Source organism: Arvicanthis niloticus, chromosome 14 (assembly GCF_011762505.2).
Source record: "Arvicanthis niloticus isolate mArvNil1 chromosome 14, mArvNil1.pat.X, whole genome shotgun sequence".
Classification (NCBI taxonomy): domain Eukaryota; kingdom Metazoa; phylum Chordata; class Mammalia; order Rodentia; family Muridae; genus Arvicanthis; species Arvicanthis niloticus.
The window spans coordinates 31517000-31537056 of record NC_047671.1 but is presented as its reverse complement, the minus strand read 5'-3'; the positions used below and the strand labels follow the sequence as shown (position 1 = coordinate 31537056).

The window sequence follows — 20057 nt, the reverse complement described above, 5'->3', positions numbered from 1 at the left end:
TGCAGATAATCCGGTGGTAAACCTAAGGCTTCCATCTGAGCCACACACACTGCACAGACATTTTTTTTTTTTTTATTTCTTCAGCTGTAGCATTAAGAATATCTGAAGTTCTAGTCTTAGTCTGTTTCTAAGATACATGAGTCTACAAAAGCCTCGAGAGAACTCAGAATTTCAAGACAATTTTTGCTCAGTCAAGGAACCTTCTTTGCCAGGTCCCAGAGGGACCCTGAAGTGAGTCTACCTGACCAGCTGGGCCATAGGAGGACTGTCGAAGATCCTAGTGGACAGTTGAGTGAAGACGTAGGTCTGTGGATGCTTATGCTTCAAAACAGCAGTTGGGTTTGTCTGGTGTACTGACATGCAACTGTGAGCATAAAGGGACGCCACCAGAGATGGGGCTGTCCCCGATGAACACTGGCTTCCTTCCAGAAACTGAATCTTGGGTGCTCCTTTCTGTATAGATATTCCTCTAATATCTATCTATCTGGTCCCCAAAGGCATTTTAGTTGGTGTTCTATGTAATTTGTTTTCCTTTCCTTTCCTTTCCTTTCCTTTCCTTTCCTTTCCTTTCCTTTCCTTTCCTTTCCTTTCCTTTCCTTTCCTTTCCTTTCCTTTCCTTTCCTTTCTCTTTCTTTCTTTCTTTCTTTCTTTCTTTCTTTCTTTCTTTCTTTCTTTCTTTCTTTCTCTTTCTTGTGGGACATTCTAGTAGCCAAGTTTGTATAGCTTGCTTGATTTCTCCTTTTTTAACAGATTAAATTGCTTAATTTACACATTTTCCTTAAGGTGTCCACACTATGAAACAAAGGCTCCAGACAAGGAAAGCAACTAGCAGTTAGTATTGGTCCTTGACTCTTGGGCATACAGACTTGATTTGTTCCCAAGTGGGTATAGATGTAAAAGGAGAGTGGTGACCTGGGACATTGAGACATGGGTCTCAGATTCCAAAAAGGAAGTGTCTGAAGATCACCCCTGGGGGGGGGGGAGGATGGAGAGTGGGAGAAGTGTAAGCCCGGCCATGTCTCACTGCCTTCTTAGCTTTCCCCAGGACTTGCTTCAATTATGATATCTGATTCAGATGCAGAGGCTGGGAACACATTACGATCCAGTGAACTAGGGCAAAAGCCATGTAGTGGAAAACAGGTCTGAAATGCCCCCATATCCCTACAGTGAGGGGTCAGGCCAGGGGAAATGTTCTTTCTTAGAACAAGAGAGGCTGGTGTGTACTTCCGGTGGCAGCGTCACATGTTTCTCATTGACATAGATGAGACAGAGCTCTCAGAGCTAATCTACCTGGGGAAGATGAAACTTCCTTCTGGTCCCTTCTCTAATTTTAGGTGAAGAAATTTTAAATCCTACTTAGAGTGAGTCAGCGTGGGGTTGTGACATCAGACATGCTGGAGGCTGAGTTGTTAGGAATTTCAACTTAGCAAACTAGAGTTTATTCCGGCGTCTGATGCCTTTCTGAAACGGTGGCCCATTAGGCTCATAGTACTGGAGTCTTTTATTATCAGCCTAAACGGACCAGTGTGAGGGTTGTTGCCAAAATCTATAGTGCCTATGTAAGTTCAGAATTAAATGAAAACTCCACTTTCCAGCAATGAATAGGATTACGTGTGCCACAGATGGCCCTTTTTATCCTTATATGGGCTTCATTGCAACTGTCTGTTTCAACACAAGTTTTTGGCTATGTTTCTCCACTTTAAGTTATTTGCTTCATTGAGGGAATGCTTAGGGGAGCATCGCATTGTGACACTTCTCCAAGATATATTTCTTGAGACGGTTCAAAACCAATGCCTTCATAAGCATTTGCAGAGCCCAGGGATCCTTACTGGAATTGCAGGGCTGGAAAGGTAGCTCTGTGTCAGAATGCTCGCCAGCTCCAATCCCTGGCATCACAGAAGAATAAAAATTAAAAAGGATCTCACAAAGTATGTACAAATTTTAAAAACAGTCCAGATGTTTTCTTCCTTTCCAACCCCTCGGTATATAAAGTTCATGGATCCCCTTTGGAAAGTTTTCTTCAAGTTGTATTTTTTTTAAAAAAAAACAGCTGAGTTTACTTAAAACGAATCACACATGTTTAAGTACACAAATCGGTAAGAACTGACAGAATTAGTGCAAAACCATGAAACCCTCATCCCACTCATAATAGTGAACTCCCTCTATTTGGGCTTCTCTTTCCTCTCCTCCTCTGGCAAGCATAGCTCTGTCTCTGAGCCTCTAGGTTAGGCTGTGTTTGTAGAGCACTGTGTTTGTTCTGATGTCTCATTTTTTCTATGAAGCATACCGAAGTTGAGATTCATTTATCTTGTTGGATATATCACTGGCTCATGTCTATTGCTGAGTAATATTTTTATATATACCATCCACCATTTATCTGCCCTTTCACCTACTTATGGATGCATACATATGTTCCATCTTATTATTACTTTTAAAATGATGCTTGAAAAACTAGTGTATAAGTGTTCCAGAGGCTTTTGCTTCTCTTAGGCAGTATCTGGAATAAAATGAAAGAACTGTTTGACATTTGGACATAGGTGTTCAAATCTGCTTTGTTTGTGACAGCTCAAAACTGGAAACACCCCAAATGTCTGTCACCATTTTGAGAACATTCTGTTTTATTTTGATGAACACATTCTCATTACTATATGACCTTCATTGCCTCTGAAAATAGCCTTTTCTCTAAAATTATCTTTAATATTTGTATAATTATAGTAGAGTTTTAAAAATCACTGTTAGTATCTTCATTGGTGTTTGGTCAACTTAACACAAGATAGAGTTATCTGGGAAGAAAAATCTAAATCAAGAAAATGTCTCCATGAGATTGCTGATAGGCAAATCTGTAGGGCATTTTCTTGATTCATGGTGGATGTGGCAGAGCCAAGCCCACAATGAATGTTGCTGTCAGTGGTCCTGAGTTGTTTAAGAAAGTGGGCTGAGCAAGCCATGGAGAGCAATAAGGGGCATTCCTCAATGGCATCTGCCTCAACTCCTGCTTCTAGGTTTCTGCTTTGACTTCTCTCAAAGATGGAGTGTAACCTGAGAGTTGTGAGCTGAAATAAGCCCTTTCCTCTCTGAGCTTGCTTTGAGCGTGGTGTTTCATCACAGAGATAGAAACACAACTAAGACAATGTGCCTTTTAATGTTTAATGTGTTTTGTTATTATATTTAACATGTAACTTTTTTTCATTTTTTATTGGATATTTTATTTACATTTCAGATGCCATCCCCTTTCCCCAATTCCCCTCCCTAGAAAAACCCCTATCTCATGCCCCCTTCTCCTTTTTGCTTTTATACAATTTTTTAAATGTTAACCAAAGGCTTTATAAGCTTGGTAGTGCTCAATATCAATCAGAAGTGTAACCCAATACCCAACCTAGATATATCAACTATCTTTGACTGGCGTGGACATCTGAACATCCGACTCCATGTCCCCCCCCCCCCCCCTTTTCTCTTTCTTATCTCCTAGATCCTCCTCTCCTTCTCCTCTTCCTCACCCTACTCCTCCTCTTCCTCTCTGTATTCCTCCCACCTTAGCTCCTCCTACATATCACCCTTCCTGTTAAAATAAAACTTTTCTCTCAAAATACCATTAGAGCATAACTATACCAATTTATGTCAGTAAGGTACAAGATAGAACTAATACCCAGACCATCATTTTGTTAACTAAGCAGACCTCTGTCATCTCTCCTAACTAAGAGACTTAGTTCTGAGCCTGGCTTTTTTTCCTCTTGGCTTTAGAATGAGTGTCAGCTGAAAACTGAAAACCATCCTTTCAAATCTTTTGTTTCAAAGTAAATAGCCAGGAATGGCTATGAGACTATAAGTTTTCAACCCTGTCAGAAATCCAGAATGACTGAGTTAACTATAATTGTGGGAAGCACAAAGCATAGCTTCTAAAACTTAGCCAATTTATAGAGACCACTGAACACCTGGACAGTCCCTATACTACAGAACATTGGAGCATCTGATCTTCAGCCGTCTGGCCCAGGATCATCTGACAGACTGAGTGATGCAGAATTATTAAAGGCTGATTACTCTGTCTTGGCAGATATAATCAGTCGACTATTCTGCATGTGTGTCCTTTTCTGGACAGTAATTTGTCTATAGATGGAAAGAGGCAATTCTTGCCTAGTGGCTGTCTCACCACATTTGGAATAACTCCAAAGATGCTCAATTTCTTCTTAGAATCCAAGACAGGAAGCCGTCAGGAGCAGACAGGTCTCTAATCAAAATGAACATTAATATAGAAATGTTTGTAACGTTAATTCTGTGGACTTCTGATGTTTTGAAAACCAACTATCCATTTAAGGTAATCTGGACTGTTGTCTGTTAACTCCTCTCATCTATTTCTAAAGAAAATACCCTAACAATAAACTCAAAGACATGAATATGCTATAGGTCCTTGACTCACAGTCTAACCATCTGAAATCAGTTAAAAAAGTTAAAGAAGGACTGGGTCTAAGCCTTGTATTCCTAAATATGTTATATAGGCACAATGCCTATGAGAGTAACAATATTCATCTCATTTTTATATCAATAAGAAGCTCATACCAATGAAAACCTTAAATTTGAAAGTAAAGTAAATTTTGTACCATTTAAGAAATTATAACTTCATCTTAATAACAATTATACATATCTCTACCAGTAGGTTAAGGCTATGCAATAAATCTTAGCTAATCCTCCCTGTTCCACCAAAATCACTACTTTTCCTTAGAAAGACAGCCAAATATTAACCACCTCAGTCCCCAAGCCCAGGGAATAGGGTCGCCGACTCTTTATTAACTTCTTCAAGCTGATTATGGGCATTGAGTTATTAGAAGAGGAGCAGGGGAAGAGTAAATTGATAAGCCTCTGATGCTGTGTCTTCACTGCATCCTGCTGGAATTCCAGGACATCAGACATTCTAGCAGGTCTGCTTAGCTTGCTTGATGAGTAGATACACCAAGGCTGTGTATTCTGCAATATACAAGTCTCAAAACAAATTTTAGTATCAAGATAATTGTTTGTTTGAATTATGGAATCTAGTCTTCTGGCAGCCTGCCTCTGTCATGTCTGATCCATATAATTCTGGAAGTTCCTATGAGGGTATGCTCCCACCATCCTCTCATTCCCGCCTCCCTGCTCTCAAATTCCCCAACACTAGGGAATCCAAACTTTTAGGCACCAAGGCCCTCCACTTCCACTGATGCCTGGCAAGGCCACCCTCAACTACCTATACAGATGAAGCCATGAGTCCCTCTGTTTGTGTTCTTAGGCTGGAGATTTTAGAATGGCAACTCCAGCTTGTTTCTTAGGACCATTTGCTTGAAAAATTGTTTTCCAGCCTTTTACTCTAAGGTAGAGTCTGTCTTTGTCACTGAGGTGAGTTTCCTGTATGCAGCAAAATGCTGGGTCCTGTTTGTATATCCAGCCCATTAGCCTGTGTCTTTTAATTGGGGAATTCAGTCCATTGATTTTAAGAGATATTAAGGAACGGTGATTGTTGCTTCCTGTTATTTTTGTTATTAGAGGTGAAGTTATCTTTGTGTGGTTATCTTCTATTGGATTTGTTGGAAGAGGATTACTTTCTTGCTCTTTCTAGGGTATAGTTTTCCTCCTTGTATTAGAGCTTTCCTTCTATTATCCTTTGTAATGCTGGGTTTGTGGAAAGATATTGTGCAAATTTGGTTTTGTTGTGGAATATCTTGGTTTCTCCATCTATGGTAATTGAGAGTTTTTCTGGGTATAGTAGCCTGGGCTGGCATTTGTGTTCTCTTAGGGTCTGTATGACATCTGTCCAGCATCTTCTAGCTTTTATAGTATCTGGTGAGAAGTCTGGTGTAATTCTGATAGGTCTGCCTTTATATGTTACGTGGCCTTTTCCCCTTACTGCATTTAATGTTCTTTCTTTGTTTTGTGCACTTGGTGTTTTGATTATTATGTGATGAGAAGTATTTCTTTTCTGGTCTAGTCTATTTGATGTTTTATAGGCTTTTTGAATGTTTATGGGCATCTCATTCTTTAGGGAAGTTTTCTTCTATAATTTTTTTGAAGATATTTATTGGCCCTTTAAGTTGGGAATCTTCACTCTCATCTATACCTATTATCCTTAGGTTTGGTCTTCTCATTGTGTCCTGGATTCCTGGATGTTTTGTGTTAAGAACTTTTTGCATTTTGTGTTTTCTTTGACAGTTGTGTCAATATTTTCTATGGTATCTTCTGTACCTGAGATTCTCTCTTCTATCTCTTGTATTCTGTTGGTGATGCTTGTGTCTATGACTCCTGATTTCTTTCCTAGGTTTTCTATCTCCAGAGTAGTCTCCCTTTGTGATTTCTTTATTGTTTCTACTTCCATTTTTATGTCCTGGATGGTTTTGTTCAATTCCTTCACCTGTTTGGTTGTGTTCTCTTGTAATTCTTTAAGGGATTTTTGTGTTTCCTCTTTAAGGGCTTCTAGCTGTTTACCTGTGTTCTCCTCAAATTCTTTGAGAGTTTATTTATGTCCTTCTTAAAGTCTTCTATCATCTTCATTGGAAGTGATTTTAAATCTGAATCTTGCTTTGCTGGTGATATGGAGAATTCAGGACTTTCTAGTATGTGAGAACTAGGTTCTAATGATGCCAAGTACCCTGGGTTGCTGATGCCTATATTCTTGTGCTTGCCTTTTGCTATCTGGATCTTGTTAGTGCTACCTGTCCTGTCTCTGACTGGAGCCTGTCTTTCATATTATCTTGGTTGTATCAGAACTGTGTGGTGTTACTAGTAGGGTAAGAGCTGGGGCCCAAAATCTACTCAGTGCTCAGGTGCAGACAGGAAAGTACCAGTGCTTCTGGTCAGGAGTGACTTCCTGGTTCCTATTGGGTCCCAGTTACTCCCAGTTTGAGGCAGACTTGCTGTCTGTTTACCTAAGATACTGCCTGGGTTAGATCTTCTGGGAGGCCTGCTTCCTCTGGGTTCTTAGAGATTGGGGGCAGAGCTGTCGCCCAAGATCTGCTCAGTCAACATGCAACTTTTATAAGCATAATATTATTTTATTTCTTGCTTTTTTAAAGTCTCTGCCTATGTGAGATGTTTAGAGCATTTCACACAATGAAATTAATTACTCTTGGTATTAGGTTTGCTTTCTGTGTTCCTTCCCTCCACGGTTCTCAGTTTTTTCCTTTCTGTTGAATACTATCCACCAGTCTATCCTCTCTTTTGGTTTATAACTATAACAGGTTTTCTGTCTTGTTTGTTTTAGGGCTGATAGCATCCTTATTATTTAATCATTCTTTATTCTAAGTTAATGCTATACTTCAGAGAGAGGGTAGGGCGTGTGCTTTGTGGCAGTGTTTTTAATTTTCCTCATGCCATTTGGTCATAGGCTTGCGTGATCCATTTACTTCAAAGTCTAGTAGAAACTGCACTTTTATGCATGTTTCTAACAGAGATGGGCCTTCAGTTCATTCTGCTAGCAGATGCTTTGTAACACACACCTGGCAGATCTTCTGAAGAGTCAGTTCACTAGTTTGAAATCAGGTTGAGAAGAATACACAGATACAGAGCAGAAACTCAAGCAACTAGGGTTTGTAAGCATCTCATCTAGAGCAATAATTCAGTGTGAAGCGCTCCATGGGACACTTCCTGTTTTTCCTCTGGTTGTCAACCACATTCTGAAAATCCAGCTGTTTGTCACTCAGGGTATCAGGAAGGAAGGGGAGCTGGAGTGATCACTGAATCTGTTTGACTTTGTGTACATGGATAGCACATCATTCTAGAAAGAAAACCAAGAAATGTGGTTGTTTGCTGGTCACTCTAGTGACCCTGGCATGACAGAGATTCTGTTAATAAAACAGAAGGGAAAAATAATTAGCAATGTCTACCAAAGACACTGCTAGCGATAACTCTGCACCTGTCCTTAAGAGACAGAAAGACACTATAAGAATGGACAGAAAGGAATTTTTGTGTATTGAAGTTTTTCCATAATATTTACTTTTCTTTCTTTTTTACATTTTTATTGGATATTATATTTACATTTCAGATTTTACCCCTTTACCCCATTCCCCCCACCACCCAGGAACCTCCTATCCCATTCCCTCTCCTCCTGCTTCTATGAGGATGTGCCCCCACTTACCCTCCACTCCCACCTCCCCACCCTTGAATTCCCTCCCCACTCGGTGTTCAGCCTTCATGGGACCAAGGATCTCCTCTCCCACCTATGCCCAACAAGGCCATCCTCCCCTACATATACAGATGGAGTCATGGGTCCCTCCCTATGTGCTCCCAGGCTGGTGGCTTAGACCCTGGGGAGCTCTGGTAGGTTGGTATTGTTGCTCTCCTCATGGGGCCATAAACCCTTTCAGCTCCTTCAGTCTTCTCTCTAATTTCTCCATTGGGAACCACTTGATCAGATCAGTGGTTAGCTGTGAGCATCTGCCTCTGAATATGTCATACTCTGGAAGACCTCTAAGGAGACAGCTATAGCAGGCTCTTGTCAGCATGCACTTCCTGACATCCACATCAGTGTCTACCTTTGGTGACTGCACATGGGATGGATGCCCAGGTGGAATCATCTCCAAATGGTCCTTCCTTCAGTTTCTGTCCCACACTTTGTCTCCATATTTGCTCCCTTGAGTATTTTGTTACTCCTTCTAAGTAAGACAGAGGCATCAACACTTGGTCTTCCTTCTTCATGAGTTTCATGTGGTTTGTGAGTTGAATCTTGGCTATTTCAAGCTTTTGGGCTAATATCCACTTATCAGTCAATAAATACCATGTGTGTTCTTTTGTGATTGGGTTGCCTCACTCAGGATGATATTTTCTAATTCCATCCATAATATTTACTACATCCAGAGTTCTAGATGCCTAGTGTGCTTTTACCTTCTCCATGATGGCTATCCATCCAGGGCCACTATACTTAAAGCCTTCTGGTGGCTATGGAGTAGTGTTTCTAAACTCAAGAAATAAGTTATGTGGCTGCAGGGTACTAAGAGGATGGACTGCAAGACAGCTACTTTAAGCCACTTTTGCATGTAACTGTTCTGAAAGTGTCCACTTTAGCCTGTAACTGTTATAGAAGTGTCTATATTAGCATGTAACTGTTTTGAAGGTGTCCTCTTTTGCATGTAACTGTTATAAAAGTGCCCACTTTAGCATGTAACTGTTCTAAAATTGTCCACTTTTACATGTAACTGTTCTAAAAGCATCCACTTCATTAACTTAGATGTCCTCTCTGTCATGAGATCTTTCTCAATTTCACCCCAGCCAGAATTAGTTAAAATCTTCCCCTAACTGCCACAGTACTTTCTATGATAGTCTTTGGAGAGATAGTTCACATAAACTTACAGTTCAATTAAGTCTAATTTCCATATTTTCAGAGATGTGGACCATCACAGGACCAAATTTTAAATATTTTTTTTCATCTCAAAAAAAACCTGTATTGTCCCACATTTGCCTAACCCATTAATATATCTTTCGTATGAAGTGCTCTATTTGGACATTTCATATGAATAGAATTATTCAATATCCCCTCACAGTCTCCTGTTGCTCTTTGCTCTACAGATGGAATTCCTAGTTTGCCAGACTAGTTCCCAGTCTGTTTACATGATTCCAAAAGTTAGTGGTATCCCACTCTCCTGTATCTCTTTATAGAAGGGAAAGGGAAACAAAATGGCAAACTACTGGGCAGTTATTTTCAAGAGATACTTGGACCAAAGAAGCAGAGTTGATTGTATCATCCATTGCCTTTAGAGGAAGAGATGCAGTGCTTGTACAGACATATTGGGGCTATGCAGGCATCTTTAATCTGCTCTCTCTTCCTTTTACCCTTTCTCCATCCCTAAGAGTCAATCCAAAGGGAACTTTATGTAGCAGAAGAGAAAACACTTGGTGGCAGCTAAAGTGCCTCAGCATTTACAAGTGAAAGGAATGAGGCCCACAGCATTAGTGATGGGATTTAAATGGATTTAGGAACTGAGGTTGAAACAGGAGCCTAATTAGAAGATTCCAGGGTCACCATGTCAGTCCTCACCTGTCCACCAACAGACAGGCTGTCCGCAGCTCTCACTTCAAAGACTTGGCCTGTTTGTCTCTTCTGTATGAGGGAAAATATGCCTTGTCTGTGCAGCCTGATGCACTCCCAGCTGGCTGCAGATGTGGGCAGAGGTTCAGCTTATAGCTGGCCTCATAGAAAGGCTACTAAAAAACATAGAGTGTGTATTTAATGATTTCAGTTTAAAGGGATGAGAAAAAAATCATATCAGATAGAAATTTTGTGCTAGGTCTCTCTTTCTGTCTCTGTCTCTCTGTCTCTGTCTCTGTCTCTCTGTCTCTGTCTCTCTCTGTGTCTCTGTCTCTCTCTGTCTCTGTTTCTCTCTCTCTCTGTTTCTCTCTCTCTCTCTCTCTCTCTCTCTCTCTCTCTCTCTCTCTCTCTCTCTCTCTCTATCTCTCTATATACATGTGAATGCAGAGGCCACAGAACAACTTTAGATGTCATTCCTGTTTTTTTGAGACACGGTCTTTATTGGCCTGGAGCTCACTGACTTAGCTAAACTGGCCGGCCAGTCCTTTATCTCCCCATTGCCAGGATTACAGCTGGGTGTCACTACACCTCCTCTTCCTTCTCCTCCTCCTCTTCCCCTGTCTGCATCTTCATCTTCTAACTTGGATTCTATAGCTTGAACTCAGGTCTTCATACTACACACACTTTACTGACTAAACCATCCCACCAGCTCCATGCTATCTTAGTTTTTAACTGCTCTTTAAAAATAGGAATAAAGGACCAGGGCAAGGAATAACGATAATAAAAAAAAGTCTCCCTATCCTTGTGGGTGAGATCTTATGATGATTCTGCCTATACTTGGGACCCAAGTTGTTGGGAACACTTGCTAAGCTGAATGCCCTTCCCTTTCTTCTTGGCTAGTCCCCTTTGGAAGGATATACATGGCTAATTCACATGTTTAACCTACTTGGTTTCCCATGAAGGGTTAATCCTGTTTGCTCAGCACCTGAGTGGGTGGCATGTCTGGGAAACCTGGGGACAGGTTAGGCTCTAAATCAGTTGAGCAGAGTGAGTTGCTGTCATTGTGTAACAAGCTGTCATATTTAGTGTCTCTGTAGGCTATGTCATCCTAAGTCACAGAGCATTTCATAGCAGTCCCCTGCTTCCCTTTGCCCCTGACCATCTGTGGATACTTGTGCAGGGATATTGTTGGATCTGGAGAGTTGGAGGTGGTGGGAAAAAAAACACAGAGCAGAAATGAAATTTGGTGACAGAGTCAGATGCTGTGTGAGGCTTATACATGTCTTCTCATCACCTGGACCTTTCAGGAGGCAATGCTCAACAATGATTCCATTAGACTGAGTTTTAATTAAGTTTCTCCCATACGTACACACTCCTAATTAGTTTTCAGATGAATTTGGTTTTTTGTTTTGTTTTGTCAATAACCCACCCACATTTTGTTCCAGACTTTGGTAAAATGTTATCTCAAGAAATTTCTTAAAATAATCCAGATTTTAAAATTGCCATCACAGGATCATTTTTTTCCTCCCTTTATAATAAAGGAGCCCTGTTTCACTTTAAAGGTAAATAACATCTAATTTCTAAAATGTTTTAGTACCTTGAGGGAGGAAAAATTGCTAAGTAGCTAGGTGATTCAAACCTAAATGCTATCAGTCCATGAGACAAGTAAGAGCAAGCATGGAGGCATGCTTATGATGGATATCAGTACCTAGAATGTGGGAGTTCTCTGGACATGCTAATATCTGTCACAGTGTATGCAGTATAGAGCTTGCTCTGTGCTGTCACCTCACCTTTCGGTGCATTTTAACTGGATCTTGTGTGTTTGAGTACAGCACACTGTTGGCTTCAAGAGTGTCCATAGCTAAATTTAAACAGATTAACAGGAGACCTGTTACAAGTGAATGCCACCTGCAAGGTCACACATGTGCATGGGGATAGAAGGAGATTAGATCCTCTGGTCCGAGTACTTTGACTTAACTTGACAGCATAAGTGGCATATTGGGGGACTGGTATACCCATAAGTTACGGGCAGTTTCTGCTTTTAATTACAATTAGAGGTGTAAATATTCTGAATCAAATATTACAAGATCACCAAGTGCTTTTGTGGAGTTCTGGCGTCAGGGAACTGTACTGTAGCTCAGAATCCCATGCTCATCGGGCCTGACATCCGAATGACTAAGTCACTAACGTGTTAAAACTTATTCTAGTGTCAGTAAATCCTTCTGGGGTCCTCTGTCTTTTATCTTCCCTTGGACTTTCCAAGGTTTCTCTCTGCCCTGCTGTCCCAGATCCTGCACCAAACAAAACGTCTAACTCTCTTTTTTTTTGTTTTGACCTCTGGCTTTTGCTTCATTCCAAATCACTCTTCCCATGTCTCTTCATGTCTGAGGTCAAGACTTTCCAAGTGACTATTCTTGTGAGTCTTATATATTCATAAGTCGTCTATTACAGATTCATAGTTATTCATATATTTAAATCTATGCTGCATATACATTATACCAATAATTAAGAATAAAGTACATAAAAGAATATTTAATGACACATTTCTCATTTTATTGTGGGAAAGCAATTGAAAAATTACTATGTTTCTATTTTTATGAAGAAAAAATACATAGTACAAAAAAATAAATGCTAAAACAAACCACAAAAAATGCTGCTTATGTGTACAACTTATGTACTGATATATTTTTAGATTAGTTGGTAAATGTATCTCATTTTTATAGAAAGTATAATTTAACTTACGTACTGATATATTTTTAGGTTAGTTGGTAAATGTATCTCATTTTTATAGGAAGTATAATTTAATCAAATGTATCTAAATTCAGGGTATCATATTCCATCCTTAAGTAAAATGTTGTAACTCTAAGCTTTTTCAATTATCTCTCACAATAACTTATATATTTAGGTATTTTAGAGAATATGTAATGGTGTGTGTATGTGTGTGTGTGTGTGTGTGTGTGTGTGTGTGTGTATCTGTGACACACAATCTATTTTCCACTCTGCTGTGTCATTGTGTGAATGCATGCACAAAGGAAGATGACCATTGTTTCTGGTGAATATGTCATATACAGGAAATATCTTCTTGGCCATGCTGCCACGGTTAGAGTCCTCATATCTTGCTTCATGGTTTGATTTTCCACATACCCTCTTGCCAGCATGGGGAGGATATATTTGGGACCCACCAAAACAGTTTTTAAAGTGCGGATTAGACAATTTCCCTTGACACTGCTTCCCTAATCTAGTGTGAAGTAGAATTAAACAGTAGAAATGGAGGAATTTACTTGGAAATATCAAACTAAAAGGGAGAATTGTTTGCTTATACAGTAGACTCTAAAGGAACTGAGGAAAGGATTGAAGAAAATTGGGAAGCATGCATGTTGTTTTTAAGTGATATGTGAGCCTAGGATGTGTAACAGCTGTGTTGTTGTTGTTTTTCTTGTGCCAACGTTCTTGGTTTGATTGATTTTTTTTCTCTCTGACAGCTCACTGTGCTGATAAATGTGTCCATGGTCGCTGCATTGCTCCAAACACCTGTCAGTGCGAGCCTGGCTGGGGTGGGACCAATTGTAGCAGTGGTAAGTTCCCACCTGCCATTGTCTGTCTCAGGGTGTTGTTGTATGGGCCCATTCTCTGTGAATGACTCTGAGCCAATGTTTCTGTCTTCATCCCAAGCGGAGGGTGGTGTGGGTTGCAAATCTAACTCATTCATGAACATTTTGATGCTTGTTTAATGAAACCACAGCATACCACATGACTGCCTTCGTTATGTCAGAGCTACAATTAAAATAATGATATCTAGATTCCAAGAAGGCTGCCCTCAAGGCCTTCATCTTCAGGATCATAAAGTTCGGATGATGGAATGTCATAGAATATAGCTACTTTCATAAGTTTTGCAGCTAACATTTTAGTGTTCTGATCAGTTGTTGCAGTGTGCATAGTTGCGTCTTTTTCTTTGAGAGAAAATGGAAATCTGATACTATATTGCAATGAATAAATCATTAAACCCATACAAGAGAAATAATTGTTTTTCCAGAACTGAGCCAGCTCCTCTGACAGCCCAAAGGGTCTTCATTGCCACCAACTACGTTTTTGAGACGAGCCTGAAAGAATTCTCACTTTCCCAGATAAGCTGGCTTCTGAGACCTTCACTCACTTTCTTTGGAGTTGGAGAGCTTCTTTTTTATTTTGCTAAGGCTTTTAGAATTAGGCTCTCTTAGATGACCTCAAAGCCATATCTCTAGGGCAAGCCTTTGTGCTGCCCATGCACAGAACGGCCAGTGTGAAGAGCCTCTTTGTTGTAACTTCGATAGGGACTGTGAGGTGTGTGTGTGTGTGTGTGTGTGTGGTTGTGAGTGTGTGAATATGTGGATTATGTAAGTGTGTGTGTATGCGAATGGGTGTGTGTGTAAATGTGTGGATGTATGTGGGTGTGTGTGTGTGTGAGTGAGTGTGAAGGTCATATGTGAATATTTGTGAGTCTGCTCCTGTTAGGCACCTCTATTCCATAGATAACTGCGTTTCCGAGTTTTGTTTTACTTCTGTTAGAAAGCAGGGAGACAGGGCGAGCATTCTGTTCACAGGCTGTTGAGGCAGAATGTTTGGGATGTGGGATTTGGCTTTTGTCCATTTTCTTGGCTGACTGACCTCAAATATGACACTGCTTTCATTAACTTTTCCAACTTTAAAACCACTTGGACCTAGACATTTGAAAAAAAAAATATTATTATAAAGTGGGAAACAGGAAAATGGATGGTATTCTTTATTCAAAAACAGGTTTCTTGCTCGTTTCAGGACAAGAGGCCGTGGAATGATTTCAGCTGTACCCATGCTTTGTCTCCTAAGAATTGCAGTTTACTTCAAGCTAAGGGTTCAGACTAAAGGGCAGTTGTTCACAAAACAAAAACCTACAGGGACTCTTTAGAGCTGATTTGGGCCCTTGAGAAAGTAAACCGTTTCTGTCTATGTTAGAGTTTTCTGACTTCAGCGACTACTCCAAAATTCTGAGAAAACACATTCTAACAACAACAGAAGATGATAATTAAGCAACTTTCACCTTGTTCCCTATGACTCATGTTTGGGTTTTGTAACAAATACAAATATAAATAAACACAAAGAGATACCTGAAGTCTTTAAAGATGCTGCAAGAATAACATTCCTGACACTTAAAATCCACATCATAAAGAGGCAGAGGGCAGGAGTTTGGTTCCCATCTCACAGCTGCCTATAAGGACAGCTCCAGGGGATCTGACGCCCTCTTGTGGCCTCCATGGACCCTTACACTCACGTGCACAAACCTCAACATTCATGCATGCCTGTACTCATAATTAAAATTATCTTTAAAATAAGTACATAAAAACAGGATGAAATGTTCTTCAACCTGAACTGCATCCAAGGCCGAATCTGCAAACTGGGTTTCATCTCAGGAAATTTGTCTTGTCCCGGACAGATAGTTCTGGAAACAGAATGTGTGTGTGAGCCTCCCACAGTTAAAACAAAAAAAAATTTCAAAACTTTTCTGTTTCCCTTCACTCTGGCTACGGCTGTGTTTGAAGTGTGTTGGATCCACACAGCATCATTGCTTGGATGAGTAGGCTGACTTTTTGTACCAGTTACGGTGCAACCAGAGGGGCAGAAACCATCGTAGATATTTTTAGTGAGTCATTGCTTCTGGAACAGTTTGAGATTTAAAGGAGAGTTGCAAAGATGTTCCGGAGACTTCTCACGTGTGCCGTCTCCGAATCCTCTATCACTAATGTCTTAAATACTCAATGGGTTTGGCGGGGACAAGTGGTTTTAAAGTTGGAAAAGTTAATGAAAGCAATGTGCTAATTGATATTAGCACATTGGTATTAAGCAAATCCCAGATGTCTCCTTGCCAGTCTCTGCGTCTCTCATGTGTCCCATGAATCCCAAGGCTCTGGATTCCCTTGAGCCACACTGCACATGCCATCATGTCTCCCCATCCTCTTCTGTCTGCGGAATTCTTGGTTTTACCTTGTTCGAGGAGAGAAGGACAGCAGAATCTCAAAGGGTAGCTGGCCTTCAGTCTATGTGTTTTGTCAGTATCCTTCTTTCACCCCATCAGGAATTCACAGCACACTACTCAAGATGCCATCAGAGTAGCCATCATGGGTTTTTGGTTTCTCCACAAAGTCATTTATTTTGTCCCCTACATTGCCTTGGAGGCAGGTCCCTAACTCTAGCCTCCCCCACAGGTTAAGGGGAACACTAAGATTCATGACGGAGAGCTTGCATCCATTACTTTACTTTGGTACTGATACTGTAGCCAGACTTATCTCTTAGATATGACCCATCTCTTTGATTTTTGATCATCTCCTTACTTTTCTGGTATGATAAAGTGTTCCAAATGTATCTCGTGTTCTTCCTTTCTTAGCCCTTGATCTAGGTGCTGGGAACGCTCATTATACCTGGAACACAGAGTAAGCTGAAGAGGAACATTTAATCAAAAACATAAGGAATTAATGAGTATAACAGTTGACAAGGATGCTGAGGATTGACTATGTACCTGAACTGTAAAGAATATAGGGAAAAGCACATGATAACAGCCATTACCTCTCAGACTGAGAAAAAGAAGTCCCAGGGCTATATGCTCTAAACCTTGTAGGATCAGCTCAGCCATACCTCACAGAGCATCAGACAGAAAATGATAGTGATACTGTTCTGACAGAACTTTCTATAAATCAGCCCTACAGTTTACTCAAGAAACTTGTGCATTGGGCAGTGTCTTTCCACCATTTCCTTAAGAAAAGGGAGGAAGTTGTCTGCCGCTGGCTGTTGTTAGTCAGTGTTCTGCAGGCTCTAGAAGCCGGGGAAGCTGTATGGTGCTTACTGCTGCTGAAGCCCGTTGACTCCAACGGGAGCTGCAGGTGCCAGAGAAGCCCCAGAGTTGGGTCAGCTGAGCTCACACCCTGGGACAAGAGCCAAAACCCTCTTCCTTTCTGCAGTGTCTCACCAGTGCCCTCTACTGAAAATGCTTAACGTTTAGCCAGAGGACAAAGGAAAAGTGGTTAACCAACTCACACATGCACTGTGTGTGTGTGTGTGTGTGTGTGTGTGTGTGTGTGTGTGTGTGTGTGTGTACTAGGCACTGAGGAATACATTTTAAATGGGGAGGCAATGCATTGGAAACCCCTTGACTTACACAGCTACTGTATTTATTCTTCTTCATACTTGCATTCCTCTCCAGCAACAAAATGATTCTGTCTTCCCTCCAGATTGGATAGAACCCCATTTCACAAATGAGAATGTTCCCACTATCTTCTCCAAATAAGGAGAGCGTTGCATCCATTGTTATTTATTCTATACCTTTACAAAGTTACTTACAGCTCTGCCGGGTGGCCCCTAAATACTACAGTTTGTCCCCTAAATACTAGCACTGTGCACCTAAAATAAAATAATAATGGATATGACCCTGACATACGAATTCTTTTAAAACTTGATTCAAATAACTTTTTGAAAATGCCCACATATATTTCTCTTTTATTGGCATCCAAATGTCACCCCGCCTATATGACTGAATGACATGAATCCATTTTACCTGCCTCCACCTTTCTCCTCCTTTTCCCTTCCCCACCATCTTTCTGTCTGAGCATCAGTCCTCTGTCCCTCTGCCCCTGCCACTGGGTGATAACTTCTGGAGGGGAGGATTCAGGTGTAGCTAATACGTTAATCTCCACTGTACTTGGCATGTGGCAGAAATGATGAGACTGAGTGAATTGTATGACGCTGAGAAGGTTATCCGTGGGTTCCTTTTGAGGACTCGCTCTGAATAGTTACAGTGTGCAGAACATTGTACTGGATGCTGAGGATAAAGGAAAAAGATGGTGAATGGTTACTAATCTCACAGATATAGCTTCAGAGAAACGTAAGACGACAGACCAAGGGATGCTGAGTTGAGTTGGCAGGGTAGAGAGGATTCTGAAAGGACAGAGGCAGGAAGGGCTCGGTGCTGTGCCAGGAACAGAGAACAACAGATTAGCACAGGACATGGAAAGATGACTCTTCAGAAACTTCTCTGAGAAGCCATAGGGAAGGAACTAAGGGGCGAGGAAGTGATTCTGAGGCTAAGAAAAGGCTTTGCTGCCTTTCTCAGAGGCTCTGAGGCTGGGGACTCAGTTGAGAAGGGAGATCAAGTAGTTTGGGGAAGATGATTCTGGGTGGCAGTTAGGACTGGCACAACACCCCAGCTCTGAGGGGCATTAGCGATGTGCACAGCTCTTGTTCCGAGGAGAACAAGGAAGGAAGACCTGGCCAGAGCAGATACACATAGGTCTCTGGGTATCTGGGATAGATAACAGGAAGGAAGAGGCTTGTTTTCTATGATCTTGTTCTCCTGTTCTTGACTCCCTTTAAAACAGGCTGGAGAGGTGGTACACTGATAGGAGAAGTGATACTGTGGAGAAAAGTATCATCATACTGATGATGATAATGGTAGCTTAACTCATATTTATTTAGCATTTGGTGCTCACCAAACATCATTGCAAAAGCACAGGAATGAACTCAGTGCTGACCAGAGTCACCCGTCCTGGTTTGTGAGGAAGGAAGTGTGTGTGTGTGTGTGTGTGTGTGTGTGTGTGTGTATGTATGTGTTTTCGTGTGTATGCACATGTACACACACATGTGTATGTGTGTGTAGAAAAGTGGACTTACCTGAGTTTATATATCCATTAATGGCGGATGAAGGTTTGACTCTCGTTCAGAGGCAGTACTTGTTAACCACAGTAGCATGCTGTCTTTTGGAGCTGAAGACATTAGTAAAACAGACTAATGAGACTTAGAGGAACAAGAGCAAGGCCCAGGAAGGAGTCTCCAGACAAATATTGGGGGGGAATCTCTCTGTAAGATATTAGAGTTGATGAATTTCGTTCTGAGGCAGGGTCTCACTAAGCAGCCATGTTTGACATGGAACTTGTGTGAAGCAGGTTGGCCCTGAATTTACTGAGTTACTCCTGCCTCTGCCACTAAAGTGCAGGGGTTAGTGGTGTTTTCCATTGCTCCCAGGCTGAACTGATGAAATTTTAGTGGCACCAATGTGAGTTTTACCAATGTGACTTTTCCATATGTGTAATATTGTGAACGATAGCCCACACAGTATCTGTGATCCTTTTTATGAAGATGATTCTATGTATGGTTTACTTTAGTGACTTTAAAAAAAAATTTACTTTATTTTGGTGTGTGTGTACATATGCCTGTGACTACATGTGCCAGCAGAGTCCAAAAGAGGTCACTGACTCCTCTTAGCTGGAGTTACATGTAGCTGTGAGCCACCTGTCACTTGGGTGCTGAGAACTGAGTTTAGGACCTTGCCAGTGATCTTGCTTTTAAGCTCCCAGCTCTCTCCCCAAACCCTCAGTGAGGAGTTTGCTTCTGCAGTTCCTGAAGGCTTTCTTTCCTTATGTTGTAAGTTCTTCACCTTTACTATGAGAGGTAGCCACACATTTCTTTTCTGAACCTACCAACTCTTCCTTTTAATTTGAAAATAACCATCGAGAAATTTATTTCTCCTTTGGACATGAGGTGCAACTGAAAATCCCAGATGAGCCAATGGCCAGCAAATAGATACAAAAGCTTCTCCCCTGGGCTCCTTAGTTTTTAGATTAAAAACAAACAGAGACAAAACTGGAAATTAATTTTGGTTCAGAAAAACCCATAAGGGGTTTTATTTAGTCACTAATGGCATTTCTGGTGTTCATAAATAGTGTAAATACTGCCTCAGAGGCGAGGCTGAGTCTAGCATTTCCAGGTGCAATGCAAGGAACAGTAAGGGCCTTTTGAATTAGGCAGGCGTGCTGTGCAGCAGGGAGCAGCAAGAAGCTGCCTGCAGGGTATTCGAACGGAGGCATTTGTCTGAAAGATATTACAAGCCAGACGTTGTAAGGCACACAAAGCTGACACACTCCCTAGCAAAGTCTGTGGTATCGATCCATTACCCAGACACAATAGTGGGATCGATGTTGTCTGAGGAGAGGAGGCCCTGGGTGCCCAGACTCCATAGCCAGCAGTTAACGTGCCCGTCAGCCCTGTCAGAATCACTTCGGCAATCAGTTTGATGGAG

General features: G+C 41.1%; 1 protein-coding gene across 1 annotated transcript in view; it reads left to right on the top strand.

The window, feature by feature from the left end:
* Window positions 1-20057, top strand: part of Megf10 (multiple EGF like domains 10) — a 156304-nt gene that overhangs the window by 63981 nt on the left and 72266 nt on the right. Inside the window, exon 5 of the mRNA XM_034518166.2 lies at window positions 13465-13557. Coding sequence (XP_034374057.1) covers window positions 13465-13557 — 93 coding nt within the window. The remainder of the gene's footprint in view (window positions 1-13464; window positions 13558-20057) is intronic.